Below are 22334 nucleotides of genomic sequence, written 5' to 3'. Positions count from 1 at the left end.
GTTCTGCGTGTTTAACGCCGGGCTGACCTTACACCAGCGGACCAGGACGCTGCCCGGTCTCTCCTGCAGCTCTTCTATCTGGACCGGCGGGTGGGAGGAGACGGAGCCGAGGCGGGACACCCGGTCCCTCAGGAGACCCAGCAGGGAATCGTCCAGCTGGGCGGAAACACACGGCACGTCCACCAGCGCCGGCACCTCTGGAAGGCTGGAAAACACATGGAATAAAACACCATGAAGAACCAGAATCTCAACGTTTTCGCACATGTTTGTTAAGAGTCGGTCTCTGTTTGAGATGCCGCCCTGAAAACCTGGTTCGATACTCTTATTAGTATATCTTATACTCTTATTGATAAGAGTATCAATAAGAGTATTGATAAGAGTACTAGTGTCTCTGTCCCACCTGTCCAGCTGGATGTGCATGGCCTTCTTGGTGAAGCTGCCCAGTTGGTCCTCCTTCTCCCCGAGACCACAACGCAGAGCTGCTTCCCCTGGAGAGACGGAGACTATATTTAAATATCTAACACATGGAGGACGTTATTATATTTTATTATGATATTTAACACATGTATGATGTTCTCATCTGACTGGAATCGAGGGCGATGTTTTATCAGAAGTAATAAATGCAACTAATGAGTATTTTTATTGTTGATTATTTACCATTTAGCCTAAAACAAAATGTCAGAAAATGTCATCTATGATTGCCCAAACCCCCAAATCACACAAAAGTAAACCGATCGCTCCCTTGATGGCGTCTGTGTTTCGGGGAGCGTCACCTTCTCTCAGCAGCTCGTCGGCCTGGCCCACGCCGTGCTCGATGAGGCTCTGGCAGTCGTCCAGCGGTTTGACGCTGTCCGCCTCGATGGCGTCCACCTCGGCCAGCAGGACGGCCAGACGCTCCGAAAGCAGACGGCTCGCCGCCGCCTGCAGCTCCGTGAAGTGGCGCCGCAGGGCCTCGCGGGCCTGACCCGAGCTGCCCCGCACCTGGAGGACAGAGGAGACGAGGTGAGAAGGTGAGAAGAAGGTTGTGTGAGAGGAAGTGTCGGCTGTCTCATTTATGCAACTTTAAAACCTTCATAACGGCTTCTTTCCACTGGCCGTCACTCTGATGAACAATTAATCAGACACACTGCCCTATTACCTCCGTTCTGCACTAACATCTCAAATCCATTGTTGTTGTTCTTTATGTTCATATACATATACTTTTGGATATATATTTATATTGTACATAGTAGTTAAATGTTTATGTCTGTTCTACTTTGTTACTACTCCTACGACGACTACGACTCCTACTATACTACTACTACGACTACTACTCCTATGACACCTACTATACTACTACTACTACGACTATGACTACTACTCCTACGACTATTACTACTACAACTACTACTACTATTACAATGACCACTACTACAATACAACTACGACTACTACTACTATTACAATGACCACTACTACAATACAACTACGACTACTACTACGATGACTACTACAACTACACTACCACTACGACTACTACTCCTACGACGACTACAACTACTACTACCACCACTACCACTACTACACTACTCTTACGATGACTACTACTACTACTACTAACACCACTACTATCACCACTACTACAACTACTACGACGACGACGACGACTACTACTACTACTACTACCACCACTACTACTTCTCCTCCTCCTCCTCCTCACAATCATACACAGACTACTCTCTCTGACGAGTAGCTTGTCAGGAAGCTTGCAGATTGTCATCAGTGGTCGAGATCATATTTCAGTTCCTCTTTGTAGAAAACACTTTTATACACAACACACACACACACACACACACACACACACACACACACACACACACAGTTTCTCCCAGAATACACACTGAATTTTGTGTGTGTAAATGTGTGTGTGTTTGGACTTTTCCACTGGAGACAAAGCATCACTTCCTGGCGACTGTCAGCTGTCACAGACGGCCAATGATCAATATTTTGGGGTTGGTGTTTGTTTAGACGACGAGATGCTGAACACATTCTGGTATCTCCTTTATTCTCACTGTGTGTGTGTGTGTGTGTGTGTGTGTGTGTGTGTGTGTGTGTGTGTGTGTGTGTGCGTGCGTGCGTGCGTGTGTCTGTTTAATGTTTCTTTTAATCTGCTGGGGGACAGAAGGGGGTTCTGGGAAAGAAACATGTGTGATGGAACAGCTGGGATTGGGCGGAGGGAGTACACAATGTGTGTGTGTGTGTGTGTGTGTGTGTGTGTGTGTGTGTGTGTGTGTGTGTGTGTGTGTGTGTGTGTGAGAGAGACTGTTATTTACTTTACTTATTAAACAGTTTGTCTCCACACAAAATCAATAAATCTGTCGCAAGTAGTTCACTGACAAAAACACTGTTTACATATCAGAGGATTTTACAAAATCAGCTTTTAGACTTTAGAAACTGGAGGTGTTAAAAATCTACATATTAGTAAATATGTTGCAGCCAAATCAAATAGTTCACAGGATATTCAACCTTCGTTTCTTTATAATACATTTAATACTCGACTTGTCTGATGCTGATTATTGATAATTGATGCTAGTGTAAACAGATCATAATTCATTGCTAATATCTATTTTACATTCATGTGAAAACATCTTCAAACTACTGGATTTATTCAGGTTTATCACCAAAACTACATTTTACAGATTACACTTGAACACATCATGATAACGTTATAATGTACCTTCAGCCAGTACTCGTGTTCACAGAGCAGAGCCTGAAGGCATCATGATGTAACTGAAGTGAACCTCCGTTCGTTAGCCGTTAGCGGTGCTGCTAACGTTACTAGTACTAGTTACAATACAGACATTAAATCAATAAACTGAAAGGTAAAAACAATATTTTGTGGTTTTACAGACGATTATAATAAATGAGTCCACATAAATACACACATTTGTCATATTTACACTTTTATGACAATAAACAACAGAGATAAAACCCAGAGCCAGGCTAGTTGTTTCCACCCATTTCCATTATTTATGCTAAGCTAAGCTAACTGTTGGTGGCTCTCTCCTCTGAAGAAACAGGAAACAGCAGCTTTGTTTACAGCTGAAGGAGAAAATCTAGAGAGAGAGAAAGTACTTTATACTGTACTACATCTCAGAGGTACATGTTGTACTTTATACTGTACTACATCTCAGTAAGGTTTTGAATTTACTTGTAGTATTTTAAGTGTGGATTTAGTACTTGTTCTGCAGTAAAGGATGTGAGAACTATGAGTAATTTCACAACAGGTGAACTCAACTCTAAAAGGAGTTTTGAGTTTTGCTTCGTCAGCAGCCAGATGGTGGCGCTGTCCAGCTCTTCTGTGTGTACCTGGGATGTGCGAGCGGACCGCGGTACCTGTTTGCGGGCCTGGTTGAGTCCATTCAGGCGCTGCTGCAGCTCGCTGCGGTAGTTCTGAGCCGCCTCGATGCTTTCTTTGGCCTCCTGCAGCAACACGTCCACCTCGGCAGACATCCTCCCGCCTCCTGAGACCAACAGGTGGAGAGATGGAGGTTTACAAAGCGCAAGCAAAGACGCAGCGGAACCTGAAACCAGACACAAACAGACTCACTGGGTTTCATAGATTACTGCTCCTTAACGAACCACACCGAACCCCTACTATTCATTCATTCATTTTATCTTTGCTTTTTTCTTTATTATTTGAATTATTATTATTTATTTAGTATTATTGTTGTGATGAATATTATCATTATTTATTTATTTTTATATTATTTTTAATGGTCTCTTATTTTATTATTGTTGTTATTATTATGTATAGGTATTATTATTTATTTATATATTATTTGTATTATTTATTATTATTAGAATTATTATTATTTATTTTGTATTATTGTTGTGATGAATATGATCATTATTGATTAGAATGTTTATATTATTTAATGGTCTCTTATTGTATTATTGTTGTTATTATTATATATAGGCATTATTATTTATTTATATATTATTTATTTATTATTATTATAGCTTTTTAACTAAATTACCTAGCTAGATTATTGAACTATAATTAACATTTATTTACCCATTTCTTGAACCGTATTTAAATCATAACGTCTCGTGTTAATGTCTGTACACATTACATCTTTATCACACTGGTAAAAATGAAACAGAATCACTGTTTACTGCATTTCTTTCTCTTTGTTTACAAATATAAATATATATGTAATATTTATATAAGAGTTTAGACTGATGACGGGAACAGAAGTTCAGAGTGATTTTAGCAGGAGGCTGCAGCGCGACAGAACGTGGATAAAGTGAAGGAATACGTTGTGAGATGTGCTGAATGTGGAGTTTAACGCTTGATAACCTGCAGCTACCAGGCAGAACTGTGCAGAGCGCTGCGACCGGCAGAGGATGTGTGGCAACGAGAAAACCACTTCCTACCTCCAGACCGCCAACAACACGACGTAGAGACCGACTTCAGATGTGATGAATATAAAACACAGTTAGTGAACTTATTGTGTCAGCGGTGAGGCCCAGCAGGTCACATGGAGTCAGTTCATTAAGCTTCTTCCTGTGACCTGAGCGTCCGCTGTCAGACATCACTGGAACAACGCTGCTGCTGCTCGTTGGGAAAACTGATAGCAGAGAACAAAGTACCATGTTGGGCACTCACTTTACACAGTGATTGACAGGTCTCTACGTCACTCCTCCTCAGTCCAGATATGGTCACTTCCTGTTCACTGGTTGCAAAAAAACCAAGATGGCGACGACCAAAATCCAAGATGGAGAGGCTTCAAAATCGTAGTCCAGAAACCAATGAGTGATCCGTATCCTGCTACACTCTAAGCCCGCCCACTTTTCAGCGGTCCAATCAAATTCAAAGGATCTAGTTTCATATCCCTTTTGTGACTCTGCACCACTCAGACATTCTGCTTCAGTGGGACTTTAATGCGTCTCATGTATAAAAAAAAAAAAAGATGTCAAAGTCTTTAAATGATGAAGGTTCAAACTTTCCCTCAGAGCTCAACCTGCTGCGGTCGGCCGGCTTCCTCTAGAGCACCTCAAGAGGAAGTCGGGCCTCATGCGTCTGTCACACGTACAGTACCGCCATGTGACCCGGTCTTACATCAGACCACCGTGACTGTAGACATCTCAACACTAAACCCATAACAAGCTCATCCACAGCACGGGACCATGACGACACGAATCACAGGCCTTTCCATATGGAAATATCAGAAGTTATGCACCAACTTATTTTAGTCGTTAGATAAGAGACGTAACCTGTGACTCATGTTGTTCAGTTAAAGGAACATTACGTAATTTTGGGGTCCTGAATTTGATGTAGGACTGCAGATTATTATCTCGATCACTTGATGAATCGCCTTACTTCCTAGAAGCCCAAGATTCTGTCTGTAAATTGTTTGTTTCGGTCGACTTAAAGTCCAAAAAGAAGTTCTCTTCACGATGATGTTAAACACAGAATAGTAGGAGAAAGGAATTCATCTTTGCTCGTTAAATGATAAGTGGTCGATGGTCAGAAGAGTTGCTGAATAAATTTCTTTAATCAAACTCAAGCAATTGTTTCTGTGCGTGTCAGAAACAGGTCCCGGGCGTTTTTAGCTTAGCTTAGCACAAAGACTGGAAGCAGAGGGAAACTGCTAGCCTCAAAAAGGGAGCTCAAACTGAACAATTTTAATAATCGATTTAGCATAAAAGTCAAGTGAAACAATGCCCAAAACAGCTTCTAAAAAGGGGGAATAACTTCGGGCTTTTAACAAACAAGCTATTGATTGGTTAATTGGTTAATTGACAAAGCCCGGGACCCCCACTGACTCGGACACGTCCATCCTCTGGTCACTGCACAACATCATACATCGATAAGATGTTCACAGAACATGTTGACGAGCACACAGCCAGTAAACTGTTCTCCAGTGAACCCATTAACACCCACATGAATGCAAATGTCGGGCTTCCAGGCAGCATGCAGAGTTATGCAGCCATGCACACAGATATTAACGCTCCTCTCGTTCTGCTGACAAACTGCCCCAAAAACCCCCACAGCGGTTAACTTTCTCTTTTTTTATGGTCTAAAAACAGGACGCTGGTCCTCTTTAATCTGTGGTTTACGACAACTGAAAACCTCTCGTCTATGATATGAAAGATGAATATGTCGTATATGATACGGGTGTGGCTAGAAACAAAAAGCAGATTCTTTACGCTTGAGTGCTTTTTTTTTTTTTTTATGCAAATGTGAAGCCAGGCAGTCACCAGAGTATTTAGGTCAACCTGCATGGAGTGAAGTCTGTCAGGCTGTTCACGGGGTTAAAGTAACATATGAAACACGTGTTCTATAGTCAGAATCCAACAAGAACAGATGAATACAAGGTTTCTGTCGTGTTGTTTTTGTGTTGATTCTGCTGTGTTTTAATATTATTCTTTAACTGTATGTGATGCAGTAAAATAAGGATATTAAAACATGACAGACCGGCAAAAAACCCACACAAATTCTGCTTTAATACTGAGTTATGACCCAATTTGAAGTTTTCAATAAGCTGCATGCGACTCCTGCAAGCATGCTGCACGTGCTCTGACTAACAGACGAGGTATGAAAGGCATTATTACAGTATTATGTATTATTATTAATATTAAGAGACAACAGGAGACGTCAGGACGTGTCTCAACTCGCTCAAAACAACTTCCGTATTTCTGTAGTTATTTCCATCACGTTAACCGCCCACCAGCACCGAGGCTGCGCTGAGGTCCTCTTTAGCAGCGTAATAGTGTCAAATGCATAATAAATACATAATGGGTTCGCGTGGGAATGTCGCGAGGAGGCATGTGTGGATCTGGTCCCGAACTCCGTTAAGAAATCTCCTGTTTTTAAGTTCGCGCTGCTGTCAGCGAAGCTACGTACATCACATACACGGAATTAATAGGTTTTATTAATTTATAAAGTCTTAACATTAATTCGGCGTACACAACTGTTCCCTAAGCGACATCTTTATGCGTTAAAATGTCAACTGCACTAGTCGTCACGGCTGTGTTTTGGTGGAGGACTTGGGGCTCGTTCGTGTGGTCGTAAAGACCATGAAGCTCTGATCATGCTCGCTTGAGCAAACTACAACAAACTACGGGACAAAACAACGGTTAAATATTAAAACTTAAACAAAGCCGTTCTTACGTAGACGTACGTCTTCAAAGCGTACCTGTTTTCACAGCTTTCTGGTCGCCATTTAATCCCAAAAAAGTCGTGAATCAGCTCGAAGCCGCCCCACCGCCGCTAGGTATCGCCGAAGTTTTGCTCAAGTCCCAAAAAATGACACTTCCGAGGCTTTCGGGACAGCAGCCAATCACAGACGAGGGAAATGTGACGGACGGGGAAACCAGCCAATCGGGATTGAGATACGCTTTGTTTTCTCCCCTCCCTCATCAACCGACCTCTGTTATATTAGAGCTGATGAAATGATGACATCTGGTACACATCAGCTGTTGTACTGTGTGTATTTATATATTTTATTTTACATTTTATTTATTATGCTATTAGTAATGTGTTATATGTGTCATACACACATTTAACTCGATACATTACGCTAATAATCAAGCTTTTTCTTCATGTATTTATTTGCATCTATAAATGCATATTTGTCCTTTTCTTAAGCACAAGTGGAAATGTTTATTCATCTTTCATATAACACTTATATTTTCACAGTTTATTTTCTATTTATTTTTAAATAAATAATAATAAATTTATTTCTATTTATTTTCACTATTTATTTGATATTCATATAGTTCTGAAGAACACAGAGAGAAACAACAAGTACAATGAATCAGAGGTAAACAGGTTCATTTTCTGGCTCAGGTAACAGGTGAGATAAATGGCTTTATGTGGAGTTACATCGCCCTCTACTGGTTATAACTGGTACAGCATGTGTGCCTCTAAAAGCTCTGACTCCTTTCATTCGTTAGAGGTCCCAGATTCTTAAATGATCCATGTTTAATGGATCAGAGAGAACATTTCTTAACCCTTCGCAAACAGAAGTTTGTCCACATTTAATTCAGAGTATTTTCAGAGACACAGAGAGAGAGAGGTAGAGAGAGAGACAGACAGAGACAGACAGAGACAGAGACATAGAGAGAGAGAGAGAGAGAGAGAGAGAGAGAGAGAGAGAGAGAGAGAGAGAGAGAGAGAGAGAGAGAGAGACAGACAGACAGAGACAGACAGAGAGAGAGGTAGAGAGAGAGACAGACAGAGACAGACAGAGACAGAGAGAGAGAGAGAGAGAGAGAGAGAGACAGAGAGAGACAGAGAGAGAGAGAGAGAGAGAGAGAGAGAGAGAGAGAGAGAGAGAGAGAGAGAGAGAGAAGATTGCGGGTTTGTACACCGCAGATCTGACAGTGCGTGGACTATCTGGCTGAACGCGGTGACGCAGTACGTCGGACGGACCCGGGACAATCCATCAGATTAGCGCTTGACCCGCAGGATTTGTTGGGAGCGACACATCGAGTGCGAGCAGACGCAATGATCTAGATTTCATATTTTGTGTTCCAGCGTCTCTCTGTTTTATTCCGCGTGAAAGGATCGGATGTGTTTTTACGCACAAAACTCCAGGACGCAATAGAGGAGAACCTCTCCAAAAAATGACCACAGCGGTGCCATGGCAGGTTTTACGCAGGAGCCGACAGGAGCGATTGGGAAACTTTTAGGAGGAGTCTCTCATTTTTCGTTCGCTATCTGAAGACCCGGTAATGTGTGATATCCCTGCTGCCGGTGGAGCCGTCTAATCCCTCCCTGATTATACCGCGCACAGATGGATTGCGTCCGACTGACACCAGGGCAGTTTTAACCGCTATGCTTGCGCCTTGATTGCCGAATCGAAGCCATTTGAGGGTCAGTGCAGCATCACCTTTGAAGCCCCCCCAGCTTCTAAAATGAGGAGAGCTGTCCTGAAAGAAGCCGCCAAACGGTTCCCGTGGCTCGCCAACGTCACTTTGTACGGGTGCTTATTCGCCGGCGGCGACCTGGTCCATCAGCTCATCGCTCAGAAGGAGCGCATGGACTGGAAACACACTCGCGACGTGGCCATCGTGGCCATCAGTTTCCATGGAAACTTCAATTACTTCTGGCTGCGAGCCCTGGAGAGGCGTTTCCCCGGGAAGTCCGCTGGGATGGTTTTCCGCAAACTCCTGCTGGACCAAAGCTTCGCGTCGCCGTTGGCCACCAGTGTCTTCTACACAGGTAAACTGGTCTAAATCCACAATGCAAAGACAATTCAGAGTTTGGTTTAAAGTGGAGACACGTGGTTCTCTGTTTGGTTTGAGATGAATATCATCTGGTGCCAAAAACATGAAAATATCTCTTTGTTTCAATGTCACCAAACCATCAGAGCAAAGACTCAAATGTGTCTTATCAGTTAGAAATCTGTAACATGTACAGTCAGTAGTGAAGTGATGAGCTTCCTGTTGAGGTCGATTCTAAGTCAAACATCATGTGGGTCAAGGTGAGGAGTCATAACACACGTTTTAACCGTGCGTAATGGCGCACACCAGCCCCAAACTCTGCGTAAACGTCTCCACGTGTCCTGCAGGAGTGAGCTTCTTGGAGGGAAAAGAAGACATCTTTGAAGACTGGAGGGACAAGTTCTTCAACACCTGGAAGGTGAGTAAGGCTTCGGCATAGTCAAGCGAAGTAAACGTGAGTCACCTTGCCCTCCACACACACACACACACACACACACACACACACACACACACACACACACACACACACACACACACACACACGCTGCTGAGACCTCACGACCAGATTAACCTAGATTATGCAGCATGCTGCTTCTGCGCAGTGGGCACGACGCCCAGGAGCAGGTCGGGTAATTCACTCGCGACTGCCAGCTGATTAAAAAAAAAAGAGTCAGCGAGTTACAGGAGGTGAAATCCTGCCAAATGTAACTCACCGTGTCATGCTGGTGTAATGAGAGCACCGCGTCATGATCCTGGTCAATGGTCCGAAATCTTATTTTACTTGACGTGTAGAAAAAGTTCCAGATCAGTGATTCTTGCGTCAGTAATCTTAAATAATGAAGTTTAATTTTCACAGTGGTGGAAAGAACCTGTTCACTGTTGAGGATGGATTACTGAATGAACCAATCATCACTGACATGAAGAGATGCAAAATAACAACAAAGACCACAAATACAAAACGATGAACAAATCTTTAAATGACCTCAAAGAGACACAAAAGGACTACAAGGAGACATTAAAGACAACAAAGAGACACAAAATAACCAGCAAATCACACAAAATGACCTCAAAGAGACACAAAACATCTACAAAGAGACAACAATTGACTACAAAGAGACATAAATGACTACAAAGAGATACAAAATAACCTTAAAGAGACACAAAACGACTACAAGGAGACATTAAAGACAACAAAGAGACACAAAATAACCAGCAAATCACACAAAATAACCTCAAAGAGACACAAAACATCTACAAAGAGACATCAATTGACTACAAAGAGACATAAATGACTACAAAGAGATACAAAATAACCTTAAAGAGACACAAAATGACTACAAGGAGACATTAGAGACAACAAAGAGACACAACAAAACATAAAAAGACACAAAACAACCAGCAAATCACACAAAACGACCTCAAAGAGACATAAATGACTTCAAAGAGATACTAAATGACCTCTGAGAGACACTTTAATAATGTAGAGGCAGTAAGAACAGAGATGTACATGTGATTGTGTGATGTTGGTCGTCTGTGTCTTCACTCATCATATCCTGTTTTCACTTTCAGACTGGACTCATGTACTGGCCGTTCATGCAGGTAAACATGACAACTACAGTTTCATTTAAGTCTTCTTCAACACAGCATGATGTTCATTTGGTAACTTATGCTCCATTCAGAGTCAGTGTCTCTGTATGTGTTGAACATCACGTCCTGTCTTCTTGCCCTCCGTCTCAGTTCCTGAACTTCGTGCTGATGCCGTTGTACCTGCGGACGGCCTTCATGGGCTGCTGCGCCTTCCTCTGGGCCACCTTCCTCTGCTTCTCGCGGCAGAGCGGCGACGGCACCGCCGCCGTGGCTCTGGCCTTCGTCATGGACCCCCGTAAGACCCTGGAGGAGATTCGTGAGTCCCGGCTGGCTCGGAAAAAGCAAAAGAGCCAGCGGGAAAACTAGAGGGAGGAGGAGGAGGAGGAGGAGGAGGAGGAGGAGGAGGAGGAGGAGGAGGAGGAGGAGGCGGCTTCGGTCTTTCAGGCCTTTGACAGAAGGGTTTCCACTTTGGCTTATTCATCACACTGATGAGCAGGGAAAAACATTTCTCTCCCACATACGCACACAACAGTTGACTGTAATGACTGCCGTAATATTACTAAGAACTTTTTAATAACATTTTCTTCCTGTGCTGAATATTATAATTATATTTACCCATAAATGCGTTCTTGGTAAAGTGTGAAAGCATTTAAGTCAAAGCAAGCGTCAACCTCCGTTTTTTTAAAGTGAAGTCAGAGCTTCATGTGTTAAAGCTGCATTCTCTCTAGTGTCCACCAGGGGGCGACTCCTCTGGTTGTATAGAAGTCTAGTCTAAAATGACTCTACTTCTCTCTTGATTTATTCCCTCAGTAAACATTGTAAACATGAGTTTATGGTCTCAATCTCTAGTTTACAGTCTTCTTCAATACAGCATGATGTTCATTTAGTACATTATGCTCCATTTAGAGTCAAACAGACCATAAAGCAGGGGATGATTTAGGGGCGGGGCTACACGCTGATTGACAGGTCTCTACATCACTCCTCAGTCCTAATATGGTCACTTCCTCGGATGCAAATAAGCCGGTCTATGGTTTTATCTTCATTACAGCCCACAATACTAAAGAGTTGAAGATGAAACAAACCCTTCCACTCTTAAAGGATAATTAATACTGGGTCTAAAAACATGAAGTCAAACGGGTTCATCCTCAGGGGAGCATGAAGCTGCTCAATACAGATTATATAGCGAGACAGATTTGGATATTTCTTGTGTGCAAGTGGAGCTGTTGTCCCGGCGGAGGCTCTAGAATAAAAGGCACCAAAAATATCAAGGTTCCCTCTCTGGGGATCATGAATTTTTGTAGCAAGCTTGGAGACATTTTGCTCCAAAGTGACGGAATGGAACGACACTAAAAACCGCTACAGTGGGATTAATTTACATTGTGCCTTCTCTCTCTCTCTGCGTCTGCGAGCTTGCAGTGTTTGGCTGACTGGTGATTAGCAATAATCAATACAATATGTAAATATATATATATATATATATATATATATATATATATATATATATATATTTTTGTGTGTGAGCTATTTTTAGATAGAGTTTATTGTGTGATGCACTGATGTATCTGGATGTTTACATTAAGACAATCAGGAGTGGAAAGCCTGAAAAGCTCTCGAAAGGTTCATCCCCTGGGGAGCAAGAATGAGCTCAGTAGAAGTTACAATATGTCCGTTAAAGTTTGAGGGCGGCACGAGAGGAAGGAAGGATCATCAAAATAATATCTACTGCATATATATAAATTATACATGTAAATATATCTCTATTTTGTTAACACCTCACAGCTGGTCTCTTTAGTTTTTAACGAACTATCTGTCAGAAGTGCGTTAGTCGGGGACTATTTTCAGCGGCGCATTAATCTACATTTCTAGTGAGTGTTTGTGGCAGCAGGACGGTGTGTGTGTGTGTGTGGTTGCAGTGTGTGTTCATGCTAATGAAGGAACAACAACAGGCTCATTGATGTGTTTTAATGGAGCCGTGACGCTCAGATTAAACGCGTTGGTGTTTTATTACTACAGGATGTGCGTCAGTGCATCACACTGGTGTTGTGTTGTCTCCTATAGTTTGATCTCAACCCGGTCCTCTTACTTGAAACATCACACAGATTCCTTATCATGTAACGCGTTTATTATTATACCTATATTATACTTATCGTGGATAAAGACTGACCTGTACATTATTCTGAGGAGTTTATTTTAGTTGATTTTCTTCTGTAGATGAGCTTTAAGTGAATAGACCTTCTGCTTTTTATTCCATGTACGAAACAAAAATTAAATATTGTTCAGAACTCTGTGTGAATACGACGTTGTGATGATTCGTGTACAACTATTACTATTACTGCTACACTTCTTTAGTCACTTTAATGTCATTTCGACAGGCGACCAGACGGTTAATCTGATAAAGTCAAATTCTGTCTGTATGAGCGGATGTGATGATGTCACAGTGGGACATTGTGTCACAGTTAAGCCACGAACGATGACCCTGGTGAAGGTGACGAGTCAGCGGATTAAGTGACAAATATATTCTGGTTTATTCATCCTCATTCTGAATAAGACAATCGTCCTAATCAGCTGTTCGTAGCGTAACCGTGAGATTTGGAGGACGGAGCCAGACTCTCCCTGTTTCCAGTCTCTAATGCTAAGCTAGGCTAACCACATTCTGACTTTCTGAATACATGTAGCGAGGACAGAGTGGACTGGAGTGTGTGTGTGTGTGTGTGTGTGTGTGTGAGAATAACAGCTCCATGCTCCGGTGATGGTGCGTGTGGATTAACCAGGATCAGATATGCCTAGTTAATCCCTAACCTCTGACCCCACCAACAGGAAGTGAAGATCTCCAATCAGAGTGAAAGATGCTGTCAGGTGGTCACTTTCAACACGCCACCCTCCACTAACCCTTCACCACCAGCCGTACGACAAGCATCCTAACAGGAGGCAGAGCACTTAAAACACTCATATTCAGCTCAGACAACTGAGAACAATCATTAATAAAGAATGTAATGAAAGAGGAATAAAGATGAGTTAATGTATGAATCGTTGTATTGCTGTCTGTCTCCTGTCACCTGTTGATCGTTGATCTGAATAAAACTGATGCTTTGGTGGAGCTTTTGTCGTGTTGCGTTCATGCACTGTAGGTAAGAGGAAGTTATTTAAATGCAACTGTAGATATATGAATATTCATTTTACATTTACAATTTTTAGGTTCAAATTCACGTCATTTTAAATGAAATTAGACCGTGTTCTTACTAAAAAGCTGACAAAACAGAAGTTATTCATGTTTTGTGACGCTGTTGAAGATTGTCAAGCTGTTTTATTACATTATATTTTAAATCATATTTATATCTCATCTCCATTTTAATACAGACAAACACTATAAGGAGCATTGCTCATTCTTGTTATATATTAATAATCATATTATATAAACACCTTTGACATATACTAGACTTGCTGACTCTGCTCCTATTAAACTCATCACTTTCACTTTTGTCTCTTAATTTTTTCCTATACGTTTGTTTGACACACCTCTTACTATTTGTTGTTTTTGTACTACATCTGTATTTATTCATGTCCTTGTGCTGCTGCAACCATTAAATGTACCTCATTAAAGGCTCATTTTATATAATTCTTTTTCTGTCAGTGAACACAGCACAAGCTCATTTATTAATATATGAATATATACCTGTAATTTATAAGTAATCATAGCTAAAAGAAAAAAGCAGGTTGGAGCTGCTCATTCTGATTATTTTTTAGCAATAACACGTTAATTAACTAACAACCACTCCACCATTTTTCATTATCATTATTATATACATATATATATATATATATATATATATATATATATATATATTATATAATAATATATATAATATATATTATATATATAATATATATATATATATATATTATTATATATAATATTTTATATATATATATATATATATATATATATATATTTATATATATTTTTAGTTGAAAAAAAATTGTTGAAAAAAATGCCCCTTGTGGGATTAATAAATGATCTATCTATCTGTCTCTCTGTTTGTCTCAATTTTCCGACAGCACGTGAAGGCATCACCTCCGGTAATTCATCACGAAGTCTGGACTCGTGAAGATCATCGTCGACACCCCTTCTGTCACAGATGTCACTCCTCTGATTGGACAACGATCCTGACCCCCTCCCGCCCACTAACTATTTGATTGACAGGGGCAACCGGCTAATCGCGACGGGCTAACGGGGCCGTGAGCTAACTTGTGATTGGCGGATCGGTCGGGACTTATATGAATGGCAATTTGTATTGTTCGACGTCTTCGCAACACAGTAGCGACTTTGCGGTCTCCAACTCCGAGGAAAAGTCCCTTTAACAGTCCTCTTTGTGTCCATGTTTAACCGACTCGCGTCCCGTCGGACCACACAGCAGCTCATGAAGACGGTCTAGAAACACAGGACGTTGTTTCTGAACATCGCGTCGACTGTTGAGCGTAAGTTTTCTTACGCTTGTGTTGTTTAAACTCTATTGTTAGTAGTCTGAGTGTATCTATACGTTATATGCTGTGTTTATAAAAGCAGGTGTTCGGGTATAAACTGTTATTATTAGTTATTACGTCTTTTAGGTGACGTTTACTTTTGGTTCCCGTTTTTGAGCTCAGCTTGCTCCGACCAGACTCCTTCTAGATCTGGTGCTTCATTTACTTCAGGAGTGGTTTGTGGTTCCAGTTCATCGGAACTGACGAACATTAAATATGTTTTCTGAATCCGTAGCATCTGTTGTTCAGTTCGGCTTACATGCAGTATTAAAAAAAAACATTATTGTATAGAAGTAAACTTTGAATTTCTTAGCTTGATTTTTCCCTAAATTGAAACTAAGACGACCAGATTCAAAGAAGCTGAGATTTGATCTGAAAGGCAGTGACGCCGAACTCACGTGAACGCGCCGATGAATCGTCTGAAGTCACGTCGGATCACAATGAACTGTTCTCCATCGACCGGTGTCACTTTAAACACTAATTTGCCCGATTTCTAAAGGGAGTTCTCTGTGCTCTGCTCTTTTCTCGTTGCCTTGCGTTCATAATGCATCGCACCACAGAAGCAGCGGTGTTGGTGCGTGTGACCCGGGCTGGAGATGGAGATGGGGGATCCGGAGCCTCCACAGTTTGGGTCCCTGGAGGAAGAGCTGCAGCACTGGAAGGACCAGGCGGCCAGACAACAACAGAGGTGTTTATGTAGTTTGTAACGGACCTCACGGTCCATCACGTCTGCCTCCCTCAGTCCAGCAACATGGTCAAGTCCTCTGCGTCGTCACATCACAACACACATTGTCTTACACGTATTTTTGCACATTTTGAACTGACTTTAATGATGCTTTTTGAAGCCACAGACGTCCTGAACGTGAGTTCTTGTTTTTGCTTTAATACGTTAACTTCTTGAGCCAATCGGACTGTGTGGGAAATACAGCAAAGATTTAATCTTTCAGGACTTCTGGGGCTCCGTAATATAATCAGGAAAATAATCAGTTTGGTTTATAGAGCGGGAGACACTCCTGCAAGACAAACAGCTGTGACCCTCAAGGTCGCTTTTACCGCTAAACACACTTCTGAATCCATAATCACTAGATCTTCTCGTGGGAAAAATGGGAATATCTGGATAATAGCATTCTGTTCTGCGTGTGTGTGTGTGTGTGTGTGTGTGTGTGTGTGTGTGTGTGTGCGTGCGTGTGCAGTGCGGAGGAGGCCCACGAGGAGCTGCAGGAGTTTCAGCAGATGAGTCGGGACTACGAGGTGGAGCTGGAGGCGGAGCTTAAGCAGTGCGAGGTGCGAAACCGCGAGCTTCTGTCCGCCAACCACCGCCTCCGCACGGAACTGGAGAGCTACAAGGTACGACGGGGACGTAATGGGAGACGCAACTTAAAAACCAAAGACGCTCCTGCTGGAGGTGAAGGAGGCCGACTCCGGGTGCGATACCTGCTAAATGAACATCATGCTGTATTGAAGAAGACTGTAAACTAGAGATTGAGACCATAAACTCATGTTTACAATGTTTACTGAGGGCATAAATCAAGAGAGAAGTAGAGTCATTTTAGACTAGACTTCTATACAACCAGAGGAGTCGCCCCCTGGTGGACACTAGAGAGAATGCAGCTTATTTTGATAAGGTTCAACCAGCTGATCGCCTGTTGAAGGTGGATTTTGAATGGGGATTTCCTCCTTATTCATCAGCTGTAAGTAGGCTGAGTTTTATAGCGCTGGTTGCCTGTGTTGAATAGGCTGAACACACACACACACACACACACACACACACACACACACACACACACACACACACACACACACACACAGAGCATTGATTCAGTAAAAGGCAGCTGATGTCTCTGGTCTGTGTCTGGAGGGGATGTCAGTTCTTTCCATAAGAATCGAGTCTCAGTCGTTTTAACAAATATATTTGTTTATGTTTCTGCTGAGAGGGACGAATATAAAAACAGGAACTGTCAAAACATGCTTGTTGCTGCATATTTCAGTGTTGAAGCCTCGTTAGCAACACGCTGTTTTGCACCTCCTACTTTTAAAAATACGACGCTCGTCACTGAACTTTGATTCAACCTTCAGGAGAGAAAGCTGAGTGTTGTTTTGGTCATGCCATCTGTGGAGGCCTCCGCCACACGGCATAACATCCACGAAATAGCTTGATATAGCAACGTTAACCAGCAGGGGGCGACTCCTCTGGTTGTATAGAAGTCTAGTCTAAAATGACTCTACTTCTCTCTGGATTTATTCCCTCAGTAAACATTGTAAACATGAGTTTATGGTCTCAATCTCTAGTTTACAGTCTTCTTCAATACAGCATGATGTTCATTTAGTACATTATGCTCCATTTAGAGTCAAACAGACCAGAAAGCAGGGGATGCTTTAGGGGGCGGGGCTACACGCTGATTGACAGAGAGACGTATCAGGGTGATTTCATCACAAAATAGTTGAAAAGTCACTCATGCTTCAAGTTAAACTCACTTTTAGAAACGTGTACAGAGTGTATTAGATATCTGTGACTGTGCTGAGAAGTGAGAACGGTTTCTACTAACTTCCACACCACAGATGTTTGAACAGAATGCAGAGACTTTTAGGAATTTAGAGAAAGCGTGCTGAAGCTTGACGTGTTCTCTGCTCAGCCACATCCAGCTGAGACACTCAAGTGTGTGCTTAACGTTTCAGATACACAGTGTGGTGAAGTGTTCCGTTCTGACATGAAGATGTTTTAAACGCCTCAAATGTCCAGAATGTTTAAATGAACCCTTCTTAAAGAGCCGAGCTTCATCGTCTGACGCTGTGCTCCGCCTCTGCTCCAGGAGAAGTACGAGACGCAGCACTCGGAGGCCCACCGGCAGATCTCCAGCCTGGAGGGGGACCTGGCCGAGACCACCGCCGTCAGAGACCAGCTCCACAAATACATCCGAGAGCTGGAGCAGGCCAACGACGACCTGGAGAGGACCAAGAGGTCAGAGCTCACTTAAAGGGCCGGCGCGCAGGATTTGGGAGGGGTGTTTTTGCGGAAAGAGAATATAATAATTAGGGCTGGGCAAGTTAACGCGTTATTATTAGGGACATTCAGTTGGTTGCAATCAGCAACCTCACCACTAGATGTCACTGAATCCTGCACACTGTCCCTTTTAAGGCAGTTTAAAGAGAAGATTCTTTTTGTTGTTGTTGTTGTTGTTTCAGGGCGACCATCATGTCTCTGGAGGACTTTGAGCAGAGGATGAACCAGGTCATAGAGAGGAACGCCTTCCTGGAGAGCGAGCTGGACGAGAAGGAGAACCTGCTGGAGTCCGTCCAGAGGCTGAAGGACGAGGCCCGAGGTACAGAGCGCTATGAATGAAATATGAATAAACACGTCAGGTTTGAACCGGCTGCGTTTCAAAGAAGATCAAAGAAGTGTGTGTGTGTGTGTGTGTGTGTGTGTGTGTGTGTGTGTGTGGCAGACCTGAGACAGGAGCTCGCGGTGCAGCAGGTTAAGGACAGGAAGCCGTCCCTCAGCAGTGCCATCAAAGACCCTTCCTCCTCCTCCTCCTCCTCAGCAGTTTTGCCCACCCCCCCCCTCACGCCGCCAGACGAACGGACGGAGGACAGAACCACGTCTCCGTCCTCCCAGCAGCCCGTCGTCCCGTCCAGACCTCCAGCCTCAGCAGAGTCCCTCGGCTCCGTCAGCAGAGGTTTGGATCTACATGTTGTGTTATTATTATTCTCACACCACTGGAGGCTTCTCTGCATTCATCAGGGGTGCGTTTGTTTTCGTCAGCAGGGGAAAGCCTCTCGGGGAATCCTCTCACCATGTCGGCGAGAATCTCGGCGCTGAACATCGTGGGAGAGCTGCTGAGGAAAGTCGGGGTGAGAAGAAGAAGAAGAAGAAGAAGAAGAACCGCGCTCGTGACTTTTGACCCAGTGCTTCTAATCAGCTGCTGACTCTCATCATGTGACGCTGCAGGGAGCTTCTGGTTTTACTCTGGTTTCATGAGGCTGAATGTTCACGTTGTCTCCTGCTCTGTTTATAGAACCTGGAGTCCAAGCTGGCGTCGTGTCGCGAGTTCGTCCACGAGCAGACGGCGAGCCGCAGAGGACCCGCCGGAGGACAGGGGGCGCCGTCGGGCCTGAACAGCACCGCGGAGACTCACCCCACCAACGGGCTCTACGGCAAAGGGTGAGAGGAAGACGGAGACGGCTGCAGAGCTCGATACGTGTGATCAAATCACATTGTGTGATCTGAACCCCAAAAAGGAGGGAGGAGGAGAAGGGAGAGAGGGGAGAGGAGGGGAGGAGAGGAGAGGAGGGGAAGACAGGACAGGAGGGTAGGGGAGAGGAGGAGAGGAGAGGGGGGAGAGGAGAGGAGAGGAGAGGAGAGGAGGAGAGGAGAAGAGGGGAGGACAGGAAGGTAGGGGAGAGGAGGAGAGGAGAGGAGAGGAGAGGAGGAGAGAGGAGAGACGTGTTCTATTTCTCTACTTCTACTCATCATGGTTCTGTTTCTACAGAGGAGCAGAACTTTATGTTACGGTTAAAATCCAGACTAAAGCTGCTTTCAATCAGAGGTCTGAAGGTTAGAGTCTGTGACGTGTGAAGTTCCTCGTTGTCTTTTGAAGGCTGGTGAAGAGGTTGGACTTCGGAGCCGGACCCAAGCTGCTGCTGTGAAAGTGGAAGAATCCTTAATCCTCCTCCGGGCCTGGACTTACCGGTACCGGGTTGTTGATCGGCAGAACGCGGACCTCTGGGTGGGATACGGTCGCTATGGCTATTTTGGGACGTCTGTTAAGCAGCTCACGTCTGCACAGGAAGACACGTTGCTCTTATTTGTCAGCAGGACTTCTTTTCGGCACTTAGTCCTGGACTAACCTACTGGACTTCTTTTGTTTTGTCTTTGTGTGCGTTGAGACTGAACGTTTGTTGTAATGGATTCAAGGTGAAAATGTTTCACCGAAAGCTGTTTTTACTGGTTTCCTTCACTGTACTTCGACACATAAATGCACATTTTGTGACTCGATTCGTCTCGGTTTTACCGGGCTTCATGCAAAACCGGATCGGTTCTACTCCAGTCCACATGGTGCTGATGCAACGCACCTGAAGCGCCTCGATAACCCCACAATAATAACTCTGACCTCAAGCCGCTTAGTTCAGGCGGCAACCAGTCGATGAGGAAGTGACTTAAAGCTGCATTATCTCTAGTGTCCACCAGGGGGCGACTCCTCTGGTTGTATAGAAGTCTAGTCTAAAATGACTCTACTTCTCTCTTGATTTATTCCCTCAGTAAACATTGTAAACATGAGTTTATGGTCTCAATCTCTAGTTTACAGTCTTCTTCAATACAGCATGATGTTCATTTAGTACATGATGCTCCATTTAGAGTCAAACAGACCTCTGAATAATAAGAATGTCCCGGTGGACTCTGACTCTACTTCTGTGTCTCCAGGAGTGAAAGGCGTGAGATATGAATACTTCAGTGAAGGCTACTTGTGTTTTATGTTAAAAAGAATGAAAAGGATGTGATAGGTGTGACTTGTAGTGTGTGCTGGTCCTCTTCTGTAGGTCGGGGTTCAGCCGTCTGTAGCACAAAGACGTGGAAACTATTTGAGTGTGTTTGTGTGTTTTTTTGTGTCTTTTTGCCTTCAGAGTACCGACACTTTGTTCATCTTCAGTGCTGCTTATGACCCTGAAAAAGCAATAAAAACTTGAACTGTTGAAAAGAAAAGTCTGGATTTGTATTTCTTTAGAAGGCAGGAGAAGCGAGACGACACACACACACACACACACACACACACACACACACACACACACGTGTGAGGGTTTATTAGCACTTTAATAGAGAGAGTCACTCACTTTATAGTTAAATATTATGTTTAAATCACACGGAATCATCTCAAGAATGAAAATACAGTTTTTTTGTTTCACATTCAGTTTCCAAATGAAAAGATTCTGAAAACATTTTCAGAGGAAAAGAAAAGAAAAGAACGAGTGAAGTGTCTCAAAAATATGATTTCACTTTTCAGAAATTCAGAAAGTTGTTTAACAAAACTTGCTGTTCTGAAGGTTTTTATTTAACCCTTTAAAGTCTATTTGGTTGAGAAATTCTAAAATTGTCTGCATGATTTAAAATGATTTTTGCAAAATTTTTATAACCTAAAACAAAATTTTATATTTTTTTATATATTTATATTTATTTCCGATCTTTTAAATTTTCAGGACAGACAATACAACGTATTCTTTATTCCTCAACAGATGGAATCATTTCTTCTAATCTTAATATTTAGTCTTTGTTTTGTTAAACTCCGGTTCATATTTTTTAGTCACTCGACTCGAACACAAGAAAAGTGACTTTATGTAAACTACCTGTAACATAAATACAACTAAATATATTAGATTTGCATAAATAAAATATGTCTTAAACATTTAAAATAATGGTAACTTTTGATTATTTTGTATGTTTCACCGTAAACTAAGAAGATCAAATCTATTTTCCTTAATGTCTCCTATTAATAAATAATGAGATTTATTTCCCCCAAATCAGTCCGTTTACAGCCGTTATGTATACCGGTTAAATATGACGAAGTCACATGATGTAATAAAAGCTCTCTGATTGATTTATGATTACAAATAAAATGGGGGATTTATTGTTATTAATTTAATTGTAGGTTCACTTCTACTAAAGTTAACTTTTTTAACTCGACAAACAAGTTGAGTTCTTGAGCGATGTTTTGTTTTTTAAATTAATGTTTGAGAAGAAAAGATTAAAAATATGAAGACGAGGGAGTTATGGATCAGAGAACAGTTTGGTTTGTTAGCGACGAGTTTAACTTTCAGGAAAACTGGATTCAAGCTTCAAACATCTCCTGCTGACTTCAACTCCCAGAATGCATTGAGGTTAGATTTTGGATAAATTCTGCAGCTTTACTGTGTCCTGAATATGTTTGAACTCTTGACTGTCGTCTTCTGCATCGCAACAGCCGCTGAGGCTCATGGGTAATGTAGTATTTGGATCAATTTCACATTTAAAAATGAATGAA

At 42.5% G+C, this 22334-nt stretch overlaps 3 protein-coding genes across 7 annotated transcripts in view; 2 read left to right on the top strand and 1 right to left on the bottom strand.

The window, feature by feature from the left end:
- The window catches only part of crlf3 (cytokine receptor-like factor 3), a 13733-nt gene extending 6460 nt beyond the window's left edge, over positions 1-7273 (bottom strand). The window contains exons 1-5 of one of the 3 annotated variants that reach the window (XM_068725646.1): positions 7185-7273; positions 3376-3503; positions 774-981; positions 401-488; positions 28-205 (exon numbers count right to left, since the gene is read on the bottom strand). In XM_068725646.1, coding sequence (XP_068581747.1) covers positions 28-205; positions 401-488; positions 774-981; positions 3376-3492 — 591 coding nt within the window. In that variant the 5' untranslated portion in view covers positions 3493-3503; positions 7185-7273. Of the gene's footprint in view, positions 1-27; positions 206-400; positions 489-773; positions 982-3375; positions 3564-7159 lie in introns of all 3 variants that reach the window. The other 2 variants (XM_068725647.1, XM_068725648.1) reach the window with 2 other exon arrangements.
- A 1634-nt stretch (positions 7274-8907) lies between these two features.
- Positions 8908-11169, top strand: mpv17l (MPV17 mitochondrial membrane protein like). The gene is made up of 4 exons (XM_068725805.1): positions 8908-9214; positions 9564-9634; positions 10786-10815; positions 10954-11169. Exons 1-4 carry the CDS (start codon positions 8908-8910, stop codon positions 11167-11169), a joined length of 624 nt encoding a protein of 207 aa, XP_068581906.1.
- A 3925-nt stretch (positions 11170-15094) lies between these two features.
- Positions 15095-21016, top strand: LOC137883976 (nuclear distribution protein nudE homolog 1-A-like). Of its 3 annotated transcripts, none has more exons than XM_068725595.1 (9): positions 15095-15279; positions 15885-16012; positions 16518-16671; positions 18135-18283; positions 18508-18644; positions 18768-18998; positions 19088-19173; positions 19338-19483; positions 19920-21016. In XM_068725595.1, the coding sequence occupies exons 2-9, from the start codon at positions 15921-15923 to the stop codon at positions 19966-19968; spliced, it is 1044 nt and encodes a 347-aa protein (XP_068581696.1). In that variant the 5' UTR covers positions 15095-15279; positions 15885-15920; the 3' UTR covers positions 19969-21016. The 3 variants fall into 3 exon arrangements, with proteins under 3 accessions (XP_068581696.1, XP_068581695.1, XP_068581697.1); XM_068725594.1 differs by having other exon boundaries at positions 19085-19173; XM_068725596.1 differs by lacking the exon at positions 19920-21016 and having other exon boundaries at positions 19085-19173; positions 19338-19574.
- Positions 21017-22334: the final 1318 nt, after the last annotated feature.

The sequence above is a fragment of the Cebidichthys violaceus genome, unplaced genomic scaffold, assembly GCF_023349555.1.
Source record: "Cebidichthys violaceus isolate CVI_PGR_0920_01 unplaced genomic scaffold, fCebVio1.0.p SCAF_36, whole genome shotgun sequence".
In the NCBI taxonomy this organism is placed as follows: Eukaryota; Metazoa; Chordata; class Actinopteri; order Perciformes; family Stichaeidae; genus Cebidichthys; species Cebidichthys violaceus.
The sequence above is the reverse complement of the archived record's forward strand: the minus strand, read 5'-3'. Positions and strand labels throughout refer to the sequence as shown.

Bases quoted from the DNA above. Each gene is read 5' to 3' on its own strand.
- mpv17l (XM_068725805.1), top strand. From the start codon at position 8,908: ATGAGGAGAGCTGTCCTGAAAGAAGCCGCCAAACGGTTCCCGTGGCTC. The intron at 9,215-9,563 runs GTAAACTGGTCT...CGTGTCCTGCAG, and splicing joins CACCAGTGTCTTCTACACAG to GAGTGAGCTTCTTGGAGGGA. The intron at 10,816-10,953 runs GTAAACATGACA...CCTCCGTCTCAG, and splicing joins TGTACTGGCCGTTCATGCAG to TTCCTGAACTTCGTGCTGAT.
- LOC137883976 (XM_068725594.1), top strand. From the start codon at position 15,921: ATGGAGATGGGGGATCCGGAGCCTCCACAGTTTGGGTCCCTGGAGGAA. The intron at 18,999-19,084 runs GTTTGGATCTAC...TGTTTTCGTCAG, and splicing joins CCTCGGCTCCGTCAGCAGAG to CAGGGGAAAGCCTCTCGGGG. The intron at 19,484-19,919 runs GTGAGAGGAAGA...TGTCTTTTGAAG, and splicing joins AACGGGCTCTACGGCAAAGG to GCTGGTGAAGAGGTTGGACT.